At 44.3% G+C, this 24,731-nt stretch overlaps 2 protein-coding genes across 2 annotated transcripts; one reads left to right on the top strand and one right to left on the bottom strand.

Moving 5' to 3' along the window:
- Nucleotides 1–2,828: 2,828 nt before the first annotated feature.
- Nucleotides 2,829–7,262, top strand: LOC146988167 (E3 ubiquitin-protein ligase RNF170). The gene is made up of 6 exons (XM_085773224.1): nucleotides 2,829–3,090; nucleotides 3,692–3,806; nucleotides 4,328–4,436; nucleotides 5,608–5,681; nucleotides 5,772–5,882; nucleotides 6,757–7,262. Exons 1-6 carry the CDS (start codon nucleotides 3,062–3,064, stop codon nucleotides 7,114–7,116), a joined length of 798 nt encoding a protein of 265 aa, XP_085629350.1. The 5' UTR covers nucleotides 2,829–3,061; the 3' UTR covers nucleotides 7,117–7,262.
- Nucleotides 7,263–7,483: 221 nt separating this feature from the next.
- On the bottom strand, nucleotides 7,484–24,266 carry pfas (phosphoribosylformylglycinamidine synthase). Its single transcript, XM_085773223.1, has 28 exons — nucleotides 24,101–24,266; nucleotides 22,301–22,423; nucleotides 22,074–22,209; nucleotides 21,364–21,469; nucleotides 21,035–21,233; nucleotides 19,916–20,021; nucleotides 19,694–19,834; nucleotides 19,478–19,602; nucleotides 19,245–19,373; nucleotides 16,651–16,788; nucleotides 16,326–16,454; nucleotides 16,152–16,225; nucleotides 15,915–16,071; nucleotides 15,783–15,844; nucleotides 15,527–15,688; nucleotides 15,206–15,442; nucleotides 13,679–13,909; nucleotides 13,376–13,556; nucleotides 12,064–12,147; nucleotides 11,710–11,865; nucleotides 10,890–11,009; nucleotides 10,634–10,779; nucleotides 10,347–10,554; nucleotides 9,955–10,046; nucleotides 9,358–9,472; nucleotides 9,124–9,273; nucleotides 8,882–9,022; nucleotides 7,484–8,150 (listed from the first exon to the last, which is right to left on the bottom strand). The coding sequence occupies exons 2-28, from the start codon at nucleotides 22,419–22,421 to the stop codon at nucleotides 7,843–7,845; spliced, it is 3,954 nt and encodes a 1,317-aa protein (XP_085629349.1). The 5' UTR covers nucleotides 22,422–22,423; nucleotides 24,101–24,266; the 3' UTR covers nucleotides 7,484–7,842.
- Between the last annotated feature and the right edge of the window lie 465 nt (nucleotides 24,267–24,731).

Here is a 24,731-nt window from a genome sequence, read left to right as displayed (position 1 = left end):
TTTGAAATAAGCATCGATGGCCTCTCAAACTGCCGCCTCTCTCGCGTGCGGGCGCACCGCACGTAGACACACGAGAGAGAGAAAAAAAAATTTTAAAAAAAAAAGAAATAATTTTTTTTTTTTTTTCTGTGAGAGACTGTGGCGGCGTTAATTAACTCATTGAGTGCCAGACCTTTTATAAAATGGTCAGTGCCAGGTGCCAGCGTTTTGGGGCATTCTGAGTAATATGTCAAGACCCAGAGAGTATTTTGTACTATGACTCTGAAAACACCAAACAGCTCAAAGGAAAGAGGAGACTCTCTATATAACTAGGGAAAAAAACATTTGTTTGTACCTTGTTCCATTCTTGATTTATCTTAAGTTGAATAGAGCCTGGTTGCACCAAAAAGACCACTTTTTTTCTAGAAAGCTGAGAAAAATGCATTTTTGTGAAAGAGAGTCTCTCAAGAAAAACGGTGATTTATCCGTTTTAATTTTGGCTTCAAAAACATGTAAGACGTCTGAAAATTTCATTTCACATGTTTTTTCATTGTACAAAAAAAAAAAAATACTAAAATACAACAAGTAGGAGTCTTACTCTGCAGAGTGATGCCTGCTCTCCTACTCCTCCTGCAGTTGCTGCCCCCTCACCCTCTCCTAACCCCCCCCCCTCCCCCCTCCCCTCCTTCTCCTCCCCTCACCCCCTCTCCTCTCCTACCTCTCCTCCTGCTGCATCCCTTCGTCTCTGAAGGGAGGGAGACGTCGTGGCGTCTTCAGTCTCTCTGCTGGACGCGGCCGCGGCAGCGACGCACCGCGCTGATCTCTCGGTTCGTGGTCACGACGTCGGTTTACAGCAGCTGGTGAAACTGACTCCGCGATCCGCTTCCACTTCGGCATTTCGGTGCTGATCATCTAGATGAGTTTACCTTTCCTGCCTCCTCCCATCACTTCATGCTGGAGCTATGCTAATAGCACCGTGGCTAAGCTTTCCTCCAGCTCCATGTTACACTTGTTCCAGGCTCTGCCCGTCGTTTTCCTCTAGAAATAGAAACTTTTCCCAACTTTTTTATCTCTGTACCGATCGCACTCGTCTTCTCCTTCTTCTTCACTTCTTGCTCTGATCTACAGTCTTCTTCGTTCTACACATCCCAGAAGCCCCAAAATTACTCACAGTGTGCGCAACAGCGTCCCCATTTACCAGCCGCAGAAAAGTGCATTTGACGTCTATGGACGTCATTGGCACTCAAGCGTTGGATTTTGATTGACGTATATATACGTCAATGGCACTCAATGAGTTAATGGGAAACACTAATGTTATTCACATGTTTGAAATGAAGTATTCATTCATTCATTCATTCATTCATTCATTCATTCATTCATTCATACCTGTTCAAACTTCAGCGGTATTGATACCAGTCAAAATTTGGACTTGGTTTTTTGGCTGTAAAACCTACAAATTTCTTCATACAGCCATTCAAATTCATATGCAATGTCAGGGAGTGAATGGGTACACATGATATTGATAATGCTATCCCTTGTTGGTGAAAGCGATGCTGTTACAACCACCCCCAGTCTCCCCTAATAACTAGAAACAGAGATCTATTCTCTACCCAGTACTGTTCCCAGAGAGTCAGTAAAACTCCACAGCATGCCAGCCCTTCCCTGAGGGTAAATCATTTCTCACGAATGCAATAAACCTCCTCACATTATCCGTTTATATACAGAAGTATGTGACTAACTGACATCCAGAGTCTATGGTTCTTGATATACTCCGGTCATGTAAGATAACAAATCTCACGTGTCACCCACTGTCGTCACAATATGGAAGATTCCAAACAAATCATACTCATGTTGAGATGCTGTGCATGTGTGGCCTTGGTGGATATTAAATTTGAAACTGGTTGGAAAAAAAGTACAGTAAGTGATCACCAATTGTACGGTAGATTACATGTCAGAAATTCCTAAATTAGGTGTGTGTCATAGACTGTGGTGTGTGTGTGTGTGTGTGTGTGTGTGTGTGTGTGTGTGTGTGTGTGTGTGTGTGTGTGTGTGTGTGTGTGTGTGTGTCCTGACTGGACTTTACACATGTGGCCTCTGTCCTGTGTTAAAGCGTGAGTTGGTGAACACCTCTCCACTGACACCCTGTGACCCTGACCCTCACTGACTGATAGCTGCTATTTTTAGATGACCTGAACTACACTGACTCCCTCCTTTTAACTTTTATCTGAGGTGAAGTGGAAGGACTGTCTAAATATTTGTCAGGATATTTCTGCAACGGTTGTCACTGTGAACTATGTGAGGATTGTCACATCTTCTAATGTAAGACAGTTAAATGACTTAGTAAGAACTTAGTATAGCTTAGTTTCAATTACTGACGTGTATATTTGCTACAATATGACAGCACTACTGTACACTTAATGTTGAATCCTTTGGTCAGTGGCTTTCCATATGTTTTGAAAACTGATACAGTATGAGGATGGTCTTTGAGAAATTGTTCATTACAGATATCCATGCTTTCACACTTAGATGTATGACAGGCCTCTGGGTCTCTTATCTCCAGCTGAGGCGCCCTCACCATCCCTCACTCATGTCAGTGCATTTCACAACCAATTGTTTGCAGTATGAATTATGAGAAGCAATGTTGTTGGAAGAGTAAACTTTCAGTAAATGATCGACAAACATCAGATCTAACCTACTTCAACACAAGTGTGGGCGGGAACTTCTCTCTGGCTTTGATCTGGTGGCAAGTCATGTGACACAAATAGTTTGTCTGTGACCTGTGAGGTGAGAAATTTGTTGCTTTTTACATGAAACCAACTGAATATTTTTAGACTGAAACACACCACAGTCTGCTGTGATGCTTGGAGGTTTTAGAGCTGTCCCACTTTGTACAAAGTTCTGCACTATTGATCAAACCACATTACTAGTGGCTTCTAAACAGGAAGACCAGCTGATATTGGAGAGTGTAGATGATCATTAACAGGCAGCTACAATTTATTTTGGACAGTGATACCATCTGGCAGCACTTCACTTGAGTCTCGGAAACAGCGACTACCTGTCAGCTGCTGCTTCTAGATCAGCTATGCATCTTAATCACAAGTCTCAGTCCAGGTGAGTCTTTTCTATTACATTTGGTGGTTTTGTATGTTTTAGTAGAACACAAGCAGGGTTATGTACTGAAATTGTACTTTCTATGTCAGCTAAGGCTGAGGAAATTTGAACCAGTCTTTTGAATGAAGTGAAGTGAAATGAGTGATAATGTAACACAACCTGACCTGTTACAAATACTGTACCTTATGTATGAAATTTTACACAGTATGTAGGCTACCACTGCAAATCAAAAAAACATGCATGGGACTTATTTTCCTCAGATATTAATGATCTGTTTTTGTTTCGGTAGCTGGTTACTGTAAATGTAATGATATGATGCCTAATGAAAATGACTTAACATATACGCGCCAATTTAATTTCCCTGTAATTTCTTACATAAGTCGCAATGTTCCATGTAGATTTATCTTGCAAGTTGAGCTTTAAAATCCTTTAGGCAAACAGCAGCTAATCTGTCAAACTTCTGCAGTCAGAGCATCCCTGTGTGTAGTCCACACTCAGAAAACTGCTGAGCACAGTCGACCTTATCCACAAATTGTTGGTTCTGTGTCAGTATCTCCTCACTCGCAGTGGTATTCAAGGTGTCTATCATGTCACGTTGCAGACCAGACCATCTCCTCTCTGAGCGTCCCTTATTGGGTCAGCGTCACCTCGGCTCATCTAGATCTTTGGTCTGTGGTCCAGAACCATCAGCATCAACATACATGAGCTGCCACAAGGTGAGAGCTCCACTCACTCAAATATGAAGATCGAAAACTTGTGTTTTTCAGATTCTGTAGTCCACAGTTGTTGCTATTATAATTATTATTATTGGATGTTAAAGGGTTATTAGATTGTTTGTCAGATTTAGAACTGGTTTACCCTACTTTATCTCAACATTTGAAATTATTTTTTAGAGGATTATATTGATTTTTTTTTTTTAAATCACCAACTTTTTATGTTTAATTGTGGTCAAGACATGTGACATGTAGCAAGCAGGAAGTAAACAATAATATTACTGTTAGGCACTCCTTTGTGTTGCTTTTATTAGTGTTGTTAACTGTTAATGGCCTCAGCCCTAATCAAAAGTCACTGAACTTTTATTGTGGATCTGTTGTAGTGTGTCATCAAGGACTTACAGATCAGTACATATTTGTCAGAATACAATATTTGCCAATTTTATGTTTTTTTTTCTTCCTCTTTGTCTCTTTATTGTCCTATTTCCTGCTTCCTGCTCTGTAACTCTGTCTCTTGTCTTCAGGAATCTGCAGAGCTGTGTCCAGCCACGAGCCATCGGGACTGGCACTGCCCAGTCTGCCTGCAGACATCCAACTTCCCAGTCCAGACCAACTGCGGCCACTTGTTCTGTGGTACGATATTAAAGACACACTCTTTGGCCTGATTCTGATTATCTGCTCACTCCATCAACAACTGTGTAAGATGGGGTTCATCAATTTTTCATCCACCTTACTCACCTGCTGCATCATGTGTTTACGCCTTATTCATGCCAGTCACTGGCTAATTAGTGTGTTTCGCACCTTGAGGCGTGTTTGTTTGACTTTCAATAGTTTATTGTTGCCATGCCATTCAATGAAGTGTAACTGGCCAATGTGTGATCCCGACACCAGTCCTAAAAGTTTCCTTAACCTTGAGCACTTTAGACTCAATAAAGTGTGTGACTCAGAGGTGCACTTCCTTCAACAAGGGTGGCTACATTTTATACACCAGGCAACATTTGTGGTGCTTCAAATTAAAATCAAGAAAAAAGAAAGGCACATTCTAACTATACTATATAATACAGGCAGTGGTATATCTCAAGGCTGCTCTGAACACAAGGAGCATAAAAACTTCATCAGACTTCAGAACTGCATATTGTAACTTGTGAGACAGCTCAATGACTACAGACCAACAGAAGAATCTTCAAGTCAATTCAAGTGTGTGGAAACACATCAATTACACTTTGACTCTGAATTATTAGTGAGTGTTTGGTTAGATCTGTTTTTGACAAAAAGCCAGGTAGTGTCTCTTGAACTGTGTTTTAGTATCTAACACACTCCGGTGTTCACACGTTATGTAGCATTTGAAAACACAGAGCCTCTTGATGTAATGGATTAATGTCCAGAAAGGTTCTGTTTTTGATTTTCTTGACAGACTGACTGTTATCAAACAGTAACCTCTTTAATTTGATGACCTTGTTTTGGGGGTTGTGCACATGCATTAAGGGGTCTCACAACAAGTTAACCTTGATATTATCTGTCACAGATTACAAAGCTATTTATAGTCCAGCACACACATTTTCACCTTTAACCATAACATACTGTAGATACTTAACACAGTTACCTGTGCACCTGGCCCACTCACCTGTGTCTGACACCGGCCATTCACACCTGAGCTGAAATGCTGCATTGTCATTGCATCATTTCATACTAGTGAATATAACAGCATGCAGTTTATTGAAACAATGTAAAGATTTGATGGCTATGTTGTGTAAATCGATAAATGTTGATTTTGAGGTACTGATATATATGTTTGATGCTGCAGCTCCCTGTCTGATGGCGTACTGGAGACATGGCTCGTGGTTGGATGCAATCAGATGCCCTCTCTGTAGAGAGAAGGTACAGTATGCACAGATCAGATGATCAGATGCAAACACATTCAGTTCAGAATGGGTGTGAACATGGAGTAAAATGTTTGTGTCTCTCCAGGTCAGTGTGCTGTGTCATCTATTCAACGAGAGTCGATCGGATCGACAGTCAAAGGAAGTTCTGAGGGAGATCACAAATTACAACAAACGATATTCTGGAGCCCCACGACGGGTCAGTGCTCCATCAGACCATCAGCACACACACCTCTTATGATTGTCCATCCTCTCCCCCCTCTCACCTGTCTGGTTGTGTTAAAGTAGTAGTAGTAAAGAGGTGGAACTTTCTTTTACAGCCTTGAATATGACACCAGATTAGATCATAGGAAAGACGAGAATTCCTTCACTGTGTCCTGAGATAACAGCTTTGGTAACAGGAATACCTCTGATGCAACTTCAAGGATTTATCATCCTGTAACACCAACACTCACAGCACTGATGTGTTTGTTGTTGCCAAACCTTGGATGAACGTTTTCCTCTTTTAAATACATATACATCTGATTTCCCTCACATACTATAAAAACATTTGGGTGGCACTGAATATTAAAGCAGAAGTAAGCAGAATGTTTGTGTTAATATAAGTCTTAAATAGTTATATCTTCCGACAGCAATCACTTATATAGAGTGTTTGGTCCGAAACACGGGTCTGTCAGTCACTCTGCTCTGCTGTAAGCCGAGGAGAAAACTTTCCTTGTATCCTACAGCCTTTATCCAATGAGGAGAGAGAACGGCATAAAGGGGCGGTCCTCTCTGTGTGTGCAGCCAAGGGATGCGCGTGAATGTGGTGACGTAGGGACGAGGGCGGGGACTGCTAACTCCATCGGCTGACAGGAAGTTAGCCAAAACGACCGGATCGCTTACTTCTGCTTTAAGTTGAAATAGATGAGGAATAGCTTTTTTTCCCCCATGCACTTTAAAATTCATTTGAACATATAAATAAATAGATAAAGGAAGTTTTCTGACCTACTTCTAACAGCTCATTTGAATATGTGAATGTGAATATCTTGCACCATGTGGCCTACTGACGTGTCTGTTCTGCCCACTGACAGGTAACAGACTACATGTGTGACGCGCCTCTCTTCCTGCAGCTGCTGGCCCGTGGCCTCGGCGCCATGGGAGGGCTGGTGTGGCTGTTTCTCTTCAGAGTGGCCCTGTGCTGCGTGGGGACCGTGGTGTCCATCTCCTCTCCTCCTCTGGACCCGGTCTCCTCCTCCTCCTCCTCCTCCTCATCATCATCGGGAAGTCCCCTGGAAACGGTTCCCTCCTTCTGCGGCCTGCTGGGCTACCTGGATGACCTGGTGGTGGTCGTCCTGCTCCTCATCTGTGTCATTAACATCAACCAGCAAATGGCGCCAGAGGGACGAGGACACTCCGTGAATGCTACAAGCTCACATGGAGTACTGGGATAGACTCTTACGGCAGACATAAACGTGTGACTTGGACTTTTAATAGATTTCTTCCTTCTGGTTGTAGCTAGTTAAATTGGTAGACAACAGGTTATTGTCCAGATGTTGGTGCCTGAGCCTCTTGAACTGTTTGTCAAGTGTTTACAGAGCTTATGCATGTCTAACTGTGTGGTTCAGCCTCCTCACTTCACCAAAGAGTTCAGTGTCTCACATTTTTTACCCAGTTATTGGGTAAAATGTTCATTAAAAATAGCACATTCATCATTTATATTTTAATAATCCATATCCTCTACCATCTTAACCCCAAAAACTAACTTTGTCTTTTTTACTCCTAACTAGCCAACACTTTGTCCACTTTGTTTGACGTTCATGTATAGACTTTATTGTATGAATTTGTTTTAAGGTGCAAAATAAATATTTATTGTCTTGTATAGCATTTCTTAAACCTATGACACACCACACATGCTGCCTCTTCACTTTTGATCAATTTCATCAATTTATTAGCAAATTCTTATAAAGTTTCAGCAGAGCAACATTGATAGTGACAGCAGACCTAACTGCTACATTAGATTGTAGAATATAAAGCTATTGCCAACAAAAGTACAAGAATTCCCAACAGTCTCAAAGATATAAAGTATTACAGCAGTTAGAATGCACCGTTAGTAGAACACTGAGTGAGAGAAGCTCCTCTAGCTTTAGTCCAAACCACCCAACAGAGACTAAATATTATCACTGCACGTTGCTGCACCAGACGGCAGCGTTGGTGAACATACGGAGCCAGGGTGACGGCGTCAGAGACGGCCTGAGGCCCCTGGGGGCCCAGGGCCACTGCCAGCCCAGGGTGCAGCGCTCCGGGTGCGGCATCATGGCCAGATGTCTGCCGTCCCTGGAGCAGACCCCCGCGATGCCCTGCGGGGAGCCGTTGGGGTTCAGAGGGTACTCTTCAGTGGGGTGGCCCTGGTCGTCCAGGTAACGCAGGGGGGCCAACCCATCCGAGATCTGGTCCAGGGCCTCGGAGCTACGGAACTGCATCAGACCTGACGGAAGGAAAAAAAATGGATATCAAACACAGGTACTGATGAGAGAACTAAAGCTGCCACGATTAGTCGAGTAGTCACGATTATGTCGACGATTAAAATCGTCGACAACTAATTCAGTAGTCGACGCGTCATCTTTTTTTTTTTTTAACTTTGTTTTTCACTCAAAACTGCTGCAGCACCTTCCACACGCGCAGCCACCCACCACACACACGCACACGCACTCACTCACTCAAGGTGAGTTAGTACAGGTGTTCTCTCTCTTTTCTCTCTCTACCTCTCTTGTCCGTCATCAAGCGGCACCGGTGTAGCTTGATGCCAGAGACAAATGAAGGAAAGAAAAACCTAAAAAACCTTAAGTATTTATTTTGGTGTTGTTTAGGCCAGTGCCTTATCCTTATTTTACTCAGCTGTTTGCACTTTATGCTACAGTTAAAGAATTGTTTGTTGCTACAAGCTGTATATTTCATTAAAAGTTGAATGAACTATCATCTTAATTGTCTCTATTTTTAGTTAGCATATACCTTAAACACTTCAAGATGAAACAAATGATGGTTATATAAGAGCAGCTGCATGCTGGTGCGTACGATGCGATTAGTCGACTAATCGAAAAAAAATAGTCGGTGACTAGTCGACTATCAAAATAATCGTTTGTGGCAGCCCTAGAGAGAACACATTGACCTCTGACATGGGAGTCTGCAGGTTGTTGTTGTGCTGCTTCCTGACTCTACCTTCTCCATGTGCGACCCAGACTCCCAGAGCCGATCCCTCCATGCCTCGGAGCCAGATGGAAGGGGACGCGCCGATCCCAACGCTCACAAACCGCGACTCGAACCTGCCAGACTTGTTATGGCTCAACACCACTTCAGAATCTGGGTCAAGAACAAAGAAGCTCTGTAATTCCATCCTACAGTGTTATTTCACCAGTAATTGTTATCACCATAAACAACATTTTCTGGCCGTCTCCTCTTACCTGCTCCGCCGCTGCCCTCCCCCACCCAGCCCAGCAGGGCCAGCAGCTGGCAGCCGTTACACACACCCAGACTCAACGTGTCGTCCCGGCTCCGGAAGCGATCAAATTCAGCTTTGGCCTTGGGGTTGTATGTGACGGTGGCAGCCCAACCTCTCAGGAAAAGAGAAGGCAGTTACATGACACATTTGTGTATCTCACTGTTGTCTAGAAGTTTGTGTGTGTGCACACATTTACCTTTAGCGGATCCAAGGACATCTGCGTAGCTGAAGCCACCGACAAACACTACTGCTTTGAAGCGGTCCAGGGTCAGGGAGCCAGAGCACAGGTCCTGCATGGTGACATCCCACACCTACACAAGCACAGACAAGGGTCATGTGCATGAGGCATTCAGGAGAATTGGCCGGTGTCCTGCCCGTGTTTCCACTGTGTTTTTAAAGCTCTGCTTGACAAAGGTCTAAGGACTCAAACATTCAACTTTTTTTCCTTCTTTTTACTTGAACAGCACATTTCCTATACAGAAACTCAACGTGCTGCAAATTCAAATAAAAAAACTGAAATATTTCAATAAGATGGACTGTTGGATACAGAAGAAGAACTGGATAAGTACTTCCTCTGATCCTGTCACAGTTTACATGCCCATACTCATTGATGCTATGTTATTTTATTAGAATAAAAGCTTTTGATGACACCAAGTCACTCAGTAAGAGTTAGACTTTTACTTCCTCCACCAGAAAAAACAGTGGGCTGGTTTTGGTCCTGAAACTCCCAGGCTGTAAACTGGCTCCCCTCCGGCCCAGTCTGAGGTTTACACCATAGCTGATAGCTCCCTACCTCAAAGCCAGCCATGTACAAAGACACAGACATCTCTCGGTCTCCGTTACTGCCCTCTTCCCTGACCACTGCAACACGAGGCTGTTCCGCAGCTGAAAGACAAAAACACAGAGATTTAAGCTTAATAGAAAATGTGTCAATCATGATTTACATATCTAATTTCTACTCAAATGCTATAATTTCTGTTTTGCAAATGTTAATACCTTACATTTTTGTCTAATGTATTATGAATCTCTGGAACAGGAATAATATGGTTAAACCCATTTGGCATTAATTTGATATTTGCTCAATGATAATAATAAATAACCAAAAAAACAAACAAAAAAAACGAGTTGGCCATTTACTGTTATTAGGACAGTGATTAGTTGGAAAACACCAATTAATTGGCTTACTGAGCTTGCTGATGTCAGGCATTTGAGTGGGGTCAAAGGTGAGTTTGAAGTAGGGTTGTGTCCTCTTAGCCAGCCCCTCCTCTTCCTGTTTAACACACAGCTCATTGGCCTGAAGTCTCTCCAGCTGGAAACTGGTGTCCTCCCACACTGCTCTGAGGTCAGGCAGCGGCTCCCTCAGCAGCTCCTGTCCGTCCACACGAACGCTGACCTGGAGGTCCGGTCAGAGACATGAAATGACGACCGTGACAGGAGAAGGTTTCAGCTGCGTGTTGAGGTCGATGTCTCACCGTAGCCTCCGGTCCGAAGCCCTGGGTTCTGCCGACGCGGTGACACTGCACGCCGGCGTCGCCGAATCGCTGACTCACTGTTTCCACATCAGACTGTGAAACCTCCAGGACCAAACCCAGCTCCTCGCTGAACAACAGCTCCATGACTGAGGAGACCAGGAGGCAGCGAAAACACACACACACACCTTCATTTAGGTTGTCATGCTCACAGTTTGTCTGCCAATTTAGAGGCAAACACAAATATTCAACCACTCACCTCCTGTTCCTTCTGACGACAATTCAACATCGATTCCACGGTTTCCTGCAAACGCCATCTCCAGCAAGCAGGAGATGAGTCCTCCATCACTGATGTCATGTCCAGCACTCAGCAGACCATCTGACAGAGAGGAAACAAAATAATTTGGATGTGTTTTCTCCTCTGTCTTCCAAACTTCCTAACCTGAAAAGTTAATTTAACTCTACTCACAATCAACTTACATTACTGAATAAAAAAGATTAAAAGAATAGTTCACCCAAAATTCAAATTGCACTCATTATCTACTCACCCTCATGTCGACTAAGGGCTGGGAGAAGTTTCAGAGTCCTCCATGGCTTCTCTGAGTTACAGGGGGTCTCGGCGTAGCAGTGCATGTCAATATAATGGTTGCAAATGGATACCAACTGTCTTCGTAACAAAAAGACACACCAAAAAACATCCAAATACCTCCATGCTGCTCGTATGTACTGTCCGTCTTACATTGAAGCCCAGCGTCAGTAATCGCATTGACGCTGGCGCAAATCTCGCAAGATTTGGACGGACCAGGAAGAGAAGCTTCCGTTACAAACAAGCTTGAAATATAGACTTATTAAATTTTTTTCAGAACAATTTCACGAGGGTGAGTAGATATTGAGTGAAATTTCAATTTTGAGTGAACTATTCCTTTAATGAGAAAGGCAGAAAATACCCAGTACGACCACTAGGTGGCTGTGTCAATACAGCACAGAGCTGTGGCGCAATCAAAGACGAGTCAACACAAAGCTAAACTTGTTCTCCCCGTCTGTGGCAGGTAGTACTGTTCCTGCAAGTGCAAGCTGACCTTGTATGAGCGTCTGAGTGGTGTTGAAGCAGGCGGTCAGTAGTTGTGGCTGGTCCAGGTCAGGAGAGCAGTCTCCCAGCTGGCTGTAGCACTGAGCCAGGGCAGAGCCTCCCAGCCGGTGACGGCCCGGACTGAGAGGAATCCACAGCAACACGCCTGCACACAGAGGACAGAGGACAGAGGGTCAGAGGACAGAGGCTGCTGTGTGACAGAGAGGAAGATGGATCCATATGGAGCTCTGGGTGATATTTCAAATGACATGCTTTGACATCACAAAATAAAAAGACAGATGGCATCCCCATTTTCGGGATATGCTGTTCATTGATTAATCATTATGAGCTGAGTCTATCAGACCTTTGCCATCAGGATCCTCCAGATCAGGTGTCACAGTGGCTGTGATGTCAGGACACACGGCGTACGCTGAGATAACCAGGGCACCTGAACACAATCAGGGAGAAATCCACGTTTAAATCAAACCAGACAATAGGGCTGTCTCCGACTAAGCATTTCATACTCAAATCTGATTTGTTAGATTTGGCCGTAAGTCAAACAATTGTGGAATCATGTTGTTTTTCCCCTCATTGAGTCATCATCTCATCTCATTTGTGTCTTTTTTCCCGCTTCAAGGAAAAAAAGAACTAAAACACCCCAAAAAAAAACGAATTAATTTTTCAGTGGGCAGAAGATAACACTTTTGAAAATGTCCGAGTGGACATTATGAGCCAATAGAAATCATCATTGATGCTGTAAAACAGCTGGTGCGGCCTGTCTGTTATGTGGATCCGCTCCAACTGCCTGGAGCTGCCTCGTAAACATGACAAACCACATGTCTATTTCCGGCCAGTCGTCATGGAAACATGACGCTCTGCCAGTGATACGGCATTTGGACCAGAGTGAAAACAAACATGTGTGAACGTGAACTGTACGACCTGAAAAATCAAACAACGTATCACTTGTCGGTCCACAGCAGTATGTGTGAAAACAGTAGATTCAGTTGTTCAGCAGCAGTGAGCACTCTCTCTTTTTCATAACCACATTTGGCGACCATTGGCGACCACACAACAGGAGATTTCTGTTTCTTTTTCCTACAAAATAAAAACGTTCTTGTTGAAATTGTGTTTACCTTACATTATGCAGGTGAACATAAGTTCTATTCTACTAAGTACACTTTTAATGTGCAGGCTGCACATTTAGTAGTAAATTAAATAAAACAGGTTACACCACCATCCACCTAAACTTGAGACCAATCCTATTTTTAATCTAACAGGTAGACTACCAGACTAGTTGTAAATTTGATCTGTGTGCATCTTGTAGAAGAGTTATCCAGTTTACAAAATACAAACAAATGGGTCTATCCAACAAGGAATATATTGATCTTATGGCTGTAGGCTATGATTCCTCTAAAACTCACTAGGAACATGCCTTAGAATAAGAGCGAGGGGAGGCTGCTGTTTCCTCTCAGTCTGTGAGCTTCAGAGAGGTGGACAGCCTGATGAGCTGCACCACCCATTCTTTATTTAAAAATCAAGCGCAACCCGAACCGAGCCAGTTGCCCCTGACTTTATACGATCGATTGCCAAGCTGGAAATGTCCCGCTGGTCCCGATGGCCAGTCCGCCACTGGGGGTCACCTCTACCACACACACACGCAGACACAGTGACAGTACCTGGAGCTTTGACCGTCTCTGTTCCCACCCTGGCAGCCATGCTCAGAGAGTCCTTGCCCCCGTCGACGGCCACTCCCAGCTCCGCCATCACCTCACACATGGCCTCGCAGGCCTCCCACAAACAGGCTCCTTCCCCGGGCAGCTTGGCCGCCCACATCCAGTTCCCACTGCACTTCACATCCTGCAGACACAAGCCAGGACGTTCAGGGTAAAAAACTCATTGTTTCAGATCAGTGGATGTTACAACAATCTTAGTTTATTAACAGGGGACTGAATCTTGTGTTTCAGGTGTTTTGCCCCCACCTTCAGCGCTGTGACTCTGGCAAACACCAGATTGGTGAGCGCCTCCCCCACCGCCATACGAGCCCCCGCTGCAGGAGAGACCAGCCCTTTGATTGGCTGCTCCCCGATGGCCGTGGCTGCTCCCTCCAGGCTGAACGGTGACAGAGCCACCACGGCCACGTCGGCCAGCGGGGTGTGAAGGGGGCCGACGCACTGTTGCTGGGCAACCAACCCAGTCACAGACCGGTCCACCTGAGAGAGGGAGAGAGTGAGGACATGGACAGGAAAAGCCACATGCTGTCTGAGCAGGCAGTCAGTAGCCATGTTCACATTAATCTGATTAAAAACTAGAGGGATTAGAAAATCTGAATCTGCCGTTTCTGTGGCCGCAAAATCATATAATCTGATCATGACGTGTGTATACATGCACCAAGCTTTTGACATTTTGAGTTTAATCTAATTTCCATAAAACAACAGCAGAAGAAGTTGTACTTCCTAATGCAATTGGGGCACTGAACACCATGCCCCGTTGATGCGTTGATGCGATGTTGTGTTGTAATGTAACTGCCACTGCTGTCCTGCTTTTGCCATGAAGATGTTTGTGTGTAAGTGTTGTTGATGTTTTTGTTGTTATCCTCTGTCCTGCTTGTTGTTGTTGTTATTGTCTTGCCTTGTTGTTTTTTATGAGACCAAAAACAAATCTCCACATCGTGGACAAATAAAACTAACTAACTAACTAACTAACTAACTAACTAACTCCTGTGTTGTAAACAAACCAATAAACAGGAAGTGGCTCATTTTCCATCCATGATTTTTCCCTGCAAGGGATGCACATGTTTAAAGGTACATTGTGTAAGAATTACTCCCATCTAGTGGTGCAGTTGTAGATCGCAAGCAACTCAGTCGTGTTTTTCATGCTGCATTCACGTGAAATCGGGTTTAAGGCAGACGGACAGCAGCCGCTGCACGTAATGGCATAAACAAGCGTCTATTTAAACAAGTGGCCCGTCAGGACTAAGCAAAACAATACACGTGACAATATGTTGTCATGGCGATGTCGTTGACCCACGTTTTACCGGCTTTCTCTGGACTTCTGTGACTAAAATGACATCTGGTTTGTTACCGACGGCCGTCTGCCCGACTGCACCTGAATGCAGCATATGGACGCGGTTCGTCTCGATCGGAAAACACAATGGGCTTTATGCACAGCTCCACTACTTCCTGATATAAGCCAGCTCGTTTATTTCCTTTCTTACATTATTGGACCAACTGATTAATCCAGGTGCGTCTGATCTCACAACAATGGTCAGGCACACCTGGATTAATCAGTTGGTCCAATAATGTAAGACAGGAAATAAACGAGCTGGCTTATATCAGGAAGTAGTGGAGCTGTGCATAAAGCCTATTTCTTTCCGACTGAGCCGAATCAGATGAGAATCTTCCAAACGACGTGTTTACATGACGCATTTTTATTCCGATCAGCACCTTTATTCTGAATATTTGCGTCCATGTAAACATAGCTACTGTCATGGTGGATGTGACACACACCTTGTTGGTCAGGTAGCGTTTGGACGCCACAGCGGGCAGACGGAGGACTCTGTCCAGAGCCTCTCTGAGCGTCAGCCCAGCGGGCAGAGCCAGCTGCTGGTGGACGGGGGTCAGACGCTCCATCTTGAACTCCTTCTGAGGCATCTTCCCCAGAACCCACTCCAGCTGCAGGTCCACAGCACAGCGCCCCCCGTCCACCTCGTCGCCTCGACCCCCCTCGTCGTCCACCAGCACGATCTGTGGCAGGAAGAGACAGAGACCAGCTGAACGGAGCAGCTCTATCGGCACAGTGGACGTGCGTCTGTCTTTTTGTTCCGGTACCTTGCCGTCTCCGCTGATGTTTCCCACAAAGTCGACAGGACACTTTTCCCTCTGACACACCCTCTCTAGGAACGGCCTGTCTGCCGGCTGCAGGAGCAGGGCGTTGCTCTCCTGGTATTCTGCTCCCCACAGCTCCAACACACTTAGGGTGGGATCCCCTTTCTGCACAGCAGAGGCAGAGGGAAGAGGATGGAAATTAGAGCGGGACACAGAATGTATGTCTGTGTGTGCTGGCGTTTGTAGCCGTGTTCATCACCTTGAACCTGCTGCAGTAGATCACAGCTCCAGCCGGCTCACTCAGCTCCTTCAGCACATTACCTACAGATGATAACATGTCTCAATAAACTCTTCTTCTTTTCAGCTTTACCTAAATGCAACCGTTTCATACCGTTTCCTCCTGCGCCCTGATCATGTATACTGCAGACTGGATTCCCGTTGCATCTTTCCAGACACGCCCGGAGAGCGCGGTTCATCTTCTGCTCCATCTCAGCATCGCCCCTCTGCACTGCACCCAGATCCCTGTCACTGGAGTTATCCCCCTGGACCTACCACAGACACACCTGGTCAAACAGACTGAAACACTCGCAGCAGGTTGAGTCGCTTGTGATTTAACGTGGCGCCCTACTTGTACGGAGGAGGCCGCTCCTCCGCCCACACCGATCCTGTACACCGGCCCTCCCATCTTCACCACTTCCATCCCTGATCACAGATAACAGCAAAGGGAGAACTGTGAGTCACTCATCAGTGTGTGTAAATATAGCCTGTGAGCATTGCTTCAACTCAAGAGTTCAAACATTACCAGCCTCTGCCTCCTCTTTCTTCACATGTGCATCTTCAATAGAACCCAGACCACCACTGAACATGATTGGCTTAATCCATTCTCTTCGCTCGCCGTTCGCCAGCCGCATGCCAAAGGAGCGAGCAAAACCTGGAGGGGGGAATTATGGGAAATGATAGACAATTCATTTGCAGACAGCCATCACTGATTTAAAACAGGCTGTACGGTAAGTAGCTCTCTCTTTGTCAGTTTGTCTAAAGTATCTTCATACTGCTACCACACTCTGCTCTGCTGATGATACCAGTCAGCTCCGACCCATCAGCTGTTCTGCTCCAGGTCTCCCTACCTGACAGGACAGGTTCTCCAAACTTGTTGCCGTAGTCCGACGCTCCATCACTGGCCTCGATGGCCACCTGCAGCGGAGCGGCGAAGCTGGAGGGATACTCCCAGTTCTCCCCTTCACACTCCCAGGGGAGGACGTAACCTGGAGAGGACACCCAGCAGGTCTCTGTAACAACTTTACTACAGCTCAGTGCTCCAAACTCTGGCTCCCAGGATGTAATACAACTCATTTTAAGATTTGGAGAAAAAGCAGAGGAAAAAGCAGAGTATGAGTGGACTAGCTCAGAGACCACACATGAATAACACAACATATTTTAACCCTCCTGTTGTCCTCCTGGGTCAAGGAAGGAAGGGCGAAGGGAAAGAAGGAAGAAAGGTACTAGGAAGGAAGGCAGGAAGGACAAAGGGAAAGATGGGAGGAAAGAAGGAAGGGGAAAAGGAAGGAAAGATAGATGGAGGGAGGGAACAGATTGGGTTAGTTGGGTCAAAAAGCAAGGAAGAAGTAAAGACGAAGGGAAGGGAGGGAGAGAGGGAGGGAGGGATGAAGGAAGGAAGGAAGGAAGGAAGGAAGGAAGGAAGGAAGGAAGGAAGGAAGGAAGGAAGGAAGGAAGGAAGGAAGGAAGGAAGGAAGGAAGGAAAAAGGATTGTGGAAAGAAGGAAGGGACAAAGGAAGGAAAGAAAGATGGAGGGAGGGAACAGATTCATTCAAGGAAGGAAGAAGAAGGGAAAGAAGGAATGGAAAAAGGAAGGAAAGAAAGATGGAAGGAGGGAACAGAATCATTCAAGGAAGGAAGAAGGAAATAAGAAAGGAAAGAAAGATGGAGGGAGGGAACAGATTGGGTCAATTGGATCAAAAGAGGAAGGAAGAAGAAGTAAGGACAACAGGAAGGAAGGGAGGGGAAAAGGGAAAGAAGGATGAAGGAAGGATGAAGGAAGGGGACATTTGGGGATGAAGGAAGTACAACAGGAGGCAGGGTTTACAATAAGCCCTTTTGTCCCCTGGCAATCTCCTGTTGAAAAGACCATGACAGTGCTGCTCAGCTGGACAATGCTCCACTTGCCAGTTTATTTTGGATTTAGTTCAGCAGGCAGTCTTACATGGAATCCTGAGGTGTTCCCTGATGAGGAGGGATCTGGTGCAGTAAGATGATGCAACCTGACCGTGTGACTGGTGGAGGGTGAGCAGCCATCGGCCACTATCGGCTGACTGACTTCTGACAATAAGATCAGATGATAAAATGTCCTACTACCCCACCTGGATCTAGCTGTCTGTCTGACACAGCACCTTCTGAGCTCATGTGTAGTTTGTGATCCTCAGGCAGAGTGTTGTGTCTCTGTCCCTGAGGGGAAAGTGTTTGCAGCTGAGGTGCTAGAACAACCTGGAAACCATGTTGGCTGAGTCGGTGACCTCCTTTAAGTCTTTTCTGAAAACACACTTTAAATCTGAAGCTTTGGGCCGTTCCTCATTTTTTTTAAATTTTACTTCAACTTCCTATATGTGCTACTTTTTTATGTTATAATTTTATGCTCTATGTTTTAACACAGAGGGAATGGATTTTGCTGCCCTTGGTGAGGCTGCCTACATCATTGGCTAAACATGTGGAAATTACATCACACATCCAATAATTTTTCGGATCTAGAGGGAGTTTTCTAGGAAAAATCTGATATGCTTTTTTTATTTCACCCAAAGTCAAGAATAAACAATTAAACTAAGATATGCCTTATTGGACAGACTGTGGAGTAATGGAAACGGATCACTCGCATGTTTTTTTTTGGAAATGTGATAAAATAACACAATTTTGTAAAACGTCGAAAATACACAAGCGAAGGACAGATACTTGGTAAAAATATTACTAACAGCTGGTAAAAAAAAGCTATTATGAGGAAATGGGGAATAGGATCAATGGATACAGATTGTAGTCTATAGGAAGCTCAGTTCGAATGATGGGATGGACAATATTTAAGACCAAACGGCAACAAAGCACAAGACTGACTGAGTAAAAGAAAATGGGAACATGGACAGATTGCCAAGACAGTAACTTCCATGTGTTAATATTTGTTTTTGTATTTACCTGTATTAACTTTGGTTTTACCTTGTATAAAGGAAAATTTCTCAATAAGAACTAAAGAGACAAAAAAAGCACTCCCTTTATATATTAGCCATAAAAATATGGTATATTCTAGGGCTTGGACGATATGCTTTTCTCCCGATTCGATTCTTCTACGATTTTTTGGATGGCGATTTGATTTAAATTGCGATTCTACGATATTGCTGCTTCTCTCGATTTTTAGTCTGCATTTTTAACATTTATCTGCACACAAATACTGTAGGAGCCAATAAATTAACATACTCCATTATAAAGTGAACTTAAACCCTTTTCAAAACCTGTACTCTGTGTATGTAAAAAAGGCTAACAAATGCACATTGCACAATATTTAAAAAAAAAAAAAAAAAAAGATTTAAAATTAAAAAAAAAAAAACAAAATCGATTTAAAAATCGTCAAAAAAAGATATCGCAATATTGATGTGAATCGATTTTTTCTCCCACCCCTAGTATTTGCATGAGTGAGGAAAGTGAAGCATTGTGTTTTACTGACCTGGAATGTGCAGATTGCCGAAGCAGTATCCTGCAGTGCCAGCGATGACGTGTCCTCCACGTCCAGCACTCTGGACGTCTCTGATGCGACCGCCTGTCCCTGTGGTGGCACCACTGAACGGTGCTACACCTACATGTCAGAGGAGATGCAGAATATTGTTCAGAAAATTAAAACACACAGAAAGCATATGCACACTATATTTTGCAGATAAGGGTCATTTTGTGTGCCCAGACCTGTTGGGAAGTTGTGCGTCTCTGCAGTGAAGATCACATGTCGCAGAGAGTGTCGCGTCTCATATGCGCTGGCTTGGGAAGGATCCTTTGGGTAAAAAAAGTCTAGTTCCATGCCCTTGATACCACTAGAACACACACACACACACACACACACAGTGAAGACTGTGAAACACACGCACACAGCATCTGTGGTTGATGTGTTACTTCCTCTCCTACCTGCTGTTGTCACAGAACTTGATGATGTTGTTCTGGTTGCTGTGCCGCTGAGTGTCCATTATGAGACTGAACAGAGTCTCTCTCTGCTCCTGGCCGTCGATCACCATCCGCCCCCGGAAGAACCAGTGACGACTGTGCTCGCTGCGACACCACAGTGCAAACACAACATTCAAGACCAAAGGAAAAAAAAGCAGCACAAAGCTCAGAGCAGACAGAGCCCACCTGTTGGACTGGGCCAAGTCAAAACACTCCACGCTGGTGGGGTTCCTCTCAACCCTCTGGAACATCGATGTGTAGTAGTCCAGATCCCACGAGTCAAAGGCTAGACCTGCACAACACACCAGACTTAAATCACCAACAACTAAGGGAAAAAAAAAGGTAGAATAAACAGCACTACAGACACAACCCACACAAAAGTCAACACTAACAAAGACACAAAAGCAATCAATCAAAAGAAACACAAGCAACACACACACACAGTGGGATCACTTCCAAACAGTGATACACATCTTGGGCATGCTCTGCATTTCACTTCAGTTAAGTTCTACAGAATTTAAACTTAGCAGTTGGTTGATTCATTAGCTTCAATTGTCGGTATAAGCTGTTTTTAGATCAGCGGGACAGAGACGTGAGCTCTGCACAGCGCGGCATCATCGCCTTTCCATCTCAGCAAACTCATCAAATACTCACTACATTCCCATTCCCTTGGATCTCAAAACATCATGCACCGATAATTAAAGGTAATGAACCTACTGCTATGGCTATAGCGATTATGGTGATTTGAATTTGCCAAAATGTGGAACTATCCCTTTAAGAGATTATGACTGAAAGAACACAGGCAAAGTGGTGAAAGTAAAATCCATCCTTTAATTCTCTTTGCAGTTCACTAGTTGAGCATAGGTGTACCTAAAAGAATCACTGAAATAATTCTCACATATTTTGAGCAGCTTGTGAAAATCAATGGTGTTGAGTGGGAGTAAATAAGCAGAGCATGAACATAAGTTCTGACTTAATCAACTGGCTAAAGACACCAAAAGTCTTTATCTTTTGGATTTCATTTACTTTCACAGCTTATTAGAAACACACGCTCCACACAGACATGCACGTGTGAGATAATGAGCAGCATCAGCGCTGTCCTGTGACTTTAACCAGCTCTGTATTCATGTGACATCATTACCTCCATCAGCACACACAGGGTAGTCACAGATAGCTGCAAGACTTTAGAAGAGGCATAGGGAAAGAGGATGTAAGAGTGCATTAAGACACAAGTAGAGCAGAGATGCCCAGAGAATTAACTCTTATGGTCTGATCTGGAGTCTGTGTCTCCAGGAGGAGGCTCACCCAGATCGTCGTTGGCCATCTCCAAGGCTGCACGACCCTTCCCCAGGATGTCCACCTCAAAAACAGACTGTGGTTTGGTTTCCACGGTGAAGGAGGTGATGGGATGTTGATAGATACACTCTGTCATACTGTCATACAGACACTCAATCAGATTCTCCAGGTCTCCGTTGAGCTCGGTGAGGGTCTCTGCCTGTTTGGGCTGGAGGGGGGGAGAGAAGCAGGGACATGAAGGGACAAAACAACCCTGAGGAGTAATTGACCTGTAAAATAGCTTTACCCGTTTGTGCGTGTGTGTGTCTGTGTGTGTGCACGTGCTGGCATAATCAAACCTTGATCAGAAACCTGCGAGACAGCTCAACCCGTGTGACATGAGTGAGGCCGGCGCTCTGGCAGATGGACACAGCGTTAGTGGACCAGGCGGTGGAGAAGTTCAACCTGAGGGCCAAACCAGCATCAATATTAACATCATCATTACACGTTGTCTCCTCAGGTGTTCTATGGTGAAGATTCTTCATAATTAGTCATTATTATTTTATTATTTTATCTGGTTGCTGTGATCTGTGTTGTTTTTATCTTACCTTGTTATTTATTTTATTGTCTTGTAAAGCACTTTGTAACATTGTTTTGATAAGTGATTTACAAATAAAACTATTATTATTATTATCTTATGATGAATATTAATGCTTTCTGACTTCTGCTCTATGGACTGTCTCACAGAATGGTCAGATTATCATATTTACAGATTTGTAATGTTTAGAGGATGGACATGTGGCACCATTCATAAACTTGTACTTTTAGTCCCTTTAGTATGTTTCTGAATAGAAAATCCTGAAGGGTAACAACTCTGAACTCGTTTCAGACTTGCTCATCTGGCCTGTATGGAACTGTGATGATGCTGCTTGAAGGTCAGGAACCTGTGAAGGTCTGTACCCTAACACATCAGTATGAGAGAAGCTTCTCACGTCTGTCTGAGCTGACATGTTTGAAGACTGTGTGACTGCAGGTCATCTATTAGAGCGGAGGGGTGCAGCGGCCGTACCTCGGACCGATCTCCACCAGTCTGTCCCCGCTGCCCTCTGTGAGCTGTGGTTTCTCCGACAGCGGCTCTGCCTGCATCGGGGGGCGAAACAGCCAGAGGAGAACCTCCCTCTGCTCTGCACTCACACTCTCACAGCCTGCAGCACAGAGCAGGGCATCACACTTAAAAATAAAAAATAATATGCATCACTTTCCACAGCATTGAATCATCAGCTGTTACACACTGACCTGTCAGCTCCACATTGTAGCACAGCTCAGTGGTGATTGACAGGTGGGGGTAGGACTTGGCTGCCCGTTGTAAGGCCCGCCCCTGCACGGCTTCATTACTGTAGAAGCGTATCACAGCCATGACTGACAGAGAGGGGGAAATAAAGTCTTTAAAACTTTAAAACAAAAACTAAGGGAACTCCATTAATACAAATCAATTACATAGATCAGGGTGTCAAAACTGGCCCAGCAGAGGGTTCAATCCGGCCCTCAGGATGAATTTGCCAAGTGTGGAAATATATAGAAGACAGAAGAGGCACAATGTTGTTGAAATTGCACATATTTTTATCAATACATTTCAGGTTGTTCCTAATAATAATAATTATAATAGATTTGTACAAGGATAGTTCATTAACTGTAAACATCTTAATACTAAAACAACTGTTTTTATTTAGAGGTTTTCATGTCATTATTTTAATGGTCCAGCCAACATGAGATCAATGCGCTGTCTGTGGCCCCTGAATTAAAATGAGTTTGACGCCTCTGACATAGATGATGGATTCCAGGTAACATTCATCAATAAAATTGATTGATTCCTTCTTACTAAGTACATATTCTACCAAAATGGATCCCTAAATCAACAGGTCAAAGAGCAGTACTGATGATAACTGATGTCAGAGGACTGGCCTTTGTCTCCAGTTCAGACCAGGTCAAGACAAACCAATACTGACAATGTATCAAAAGCCTGAAGCCTCACACACATGACTGGACCAGTGTGTTCACAGCAACAGCAGACTGATACATGTTCTTAAGCACAATTCATATTATGATAACTTAACCCTAGTGAACATGCTGAACTTAAATCTACCCACTGACATGGCATAGAAAACTATGGAAGAGGATCATCATCAAAGAAAAGAAAAAGAAAAAGTGAGTTCTCACTTTTGGCAGGGCCCTATCATCACATTACATCACATTTATGTCACAGACACTTTATGTTTTCATTCAATAAACATCACATGCAGCATGTTGATAGCTCCACTTCTGATATGACAGTCTACGCTTGCACACACACTGTCTCTTATTGATTGTGTACATGTTGGAGGTCACACACACACGGTCAGGAGCTTCCTGTTAGCCCCTGACCACATGGACAGACTGATGCAGCCACAGGCACTGATGGGAATAAGCACTACTTTTTTCAGTAACGAGTAATCCAAAAAGTTTCCCTGTTATAACGCCGTTACTGAAAATAAAAGCAGGTCCCGTCTCAAAACAATAGGCTACACCCGTTAAAGTGTACATTAGCGATACTATTTTTTTTAAACCATCAACTAGTCGGGGGGAAAAAAGCATTTTATCTGGAACTAACTAACTCACGCAGTATTCCTCCGCAAAATACTGAGTTGGTTAGTTCCCGATAAACGGGAGGTTATGGTTAGGGGGCGAGTCCAGCATTTAAAAAAAGTAACGCACAAGTTACTTTTCCTGGTAATGAGTTACTTTTATAATGTATAGTAATTCAATTACTTTTTGAAGTAATTAGTATCTAATCACTTTTTTTTTTTAAGTAACATGCCCAGCACTTGTCAGTAACGTTAGTCACATGCAACACACGCACAGAGAGAGAGGTTGTGATTGTTATCAACGGTCAGAAGAGCTGCAGCTGCATCAACCAGTGTAAAGACTCAGGTGACTGGAGACAGCAGAGGAGACTCTTCTGTGGTCTCAGCTCGTCCTGTAGCCGCTGGTGAAGTTGCTAAGTTGTATTTGTGCAGCAGTTAGCAGAGAGCTAACTGAACTGAGCAGTGGCTGACTTACTGGAAGAAGCTCCGGGCTCCGTGGCTCTTGGTGGAGGACGGAGAGGTGAGTGGCCGCGGGACAAAGCTGTGCTCCGGTCTGAGGGTCTGAAGGATCCTGGTCCTCTGGGCGGAGATCTGGGGTCTGCACCCTGCACACTGACAGGCAGGCAGGCAGCACGGGATGGAGGACAGATCCCAGGGCCCACGTGCGCCCTCTCTTAAAGGTGTACGCATGCGCGAGTGCTGATCCAGTGTGGATGATCACAGGATCGGGATCACATCAGACAGCAGGAGACCTCATCCTCCTGAGCCAGTGCTCCTCTGTCCACACAAGGCTCACATCTAGGATTGTTTCAATGTACAGACTAGACTACTGTAAAAAAAAAAGAAATATATATATATATATAAAGTAGAAAAGAAAGAAAACTTTACCATAAAATCCAAATAACAGTGTCAGTGACTTTGTGTTTGGTCTCTGACATGTCCTTGTCCGTAGTATATCTTCTGTCTTGGCTAAAGCCTCGGTGACACTGAGGAAAACAGCAAAAGCTAATGAGTCATTTTAAATAATGTAATCATGTTTCTACTTGTTGTTTCACCTCCTCCAGTAGGACTGGTATTGTTCCTGGAGCAGGAAAGGTGTTCACGGT

This window comes from Trachurus japonicus, chromosome 4, assembly GCF_045865225.1.
Source record: "Trachurus japonicus isolate A0001 chromosome 4, Traja_1.0".
In the NCBI taxonomy this organism is placed as follows: domain Eukaryota; kingdom Metazoa; phylum Chordata; class Actinopteri; order Carangiformes; family Carangidae; genus Trachurus; species Trachurus japonicus.
This window is presented reverse-complemented; position numbering and strand designations above follow the sequence as displayed.

Coding starts and splice junctions, on each gene's coding strand:
- LOC146988167 (XM_085773224.1), top strand. CDS start 3,062: ATGCATCTTAATCACAAGTCTCAGTCCAG. Junction 3,091..3,691: donor AATCACAAGTCTCAGTCCAG/GTGAGTCTTTTC, acceptor GTCACGTTGCAG/ACCAGACCATCTCCTCTCTG. Junction 3,807..4,327: donor CATACATGAGCTGCCACAAG/GTGAGAGCTCCA, acceptor TCTTGTCTTCAG/GAATCTGCAGAGCTGTGTCC.
- pfas (XM_085773223.1), bottom strand. CDS start 22,421: ATGGCTGTGATACGCTTCTACAGTAATGAAGCCGTGCAGGGGCGGGCC. Junction 21,470..22,073: donor CTGGTGGAGATCGGTCCGAG/GTACGGCCGCTG, acceptor TTTGGCCCTCAG/GTTGAACTTCTCCACCGCCT. Junction 19,835..19,915: donor GACTTGGCCCAGTCCAACAG/GTGGGCTCTGTC, acceptor GTGGTGTCGCAG/CGAGCACAGTCGTCACTGGT.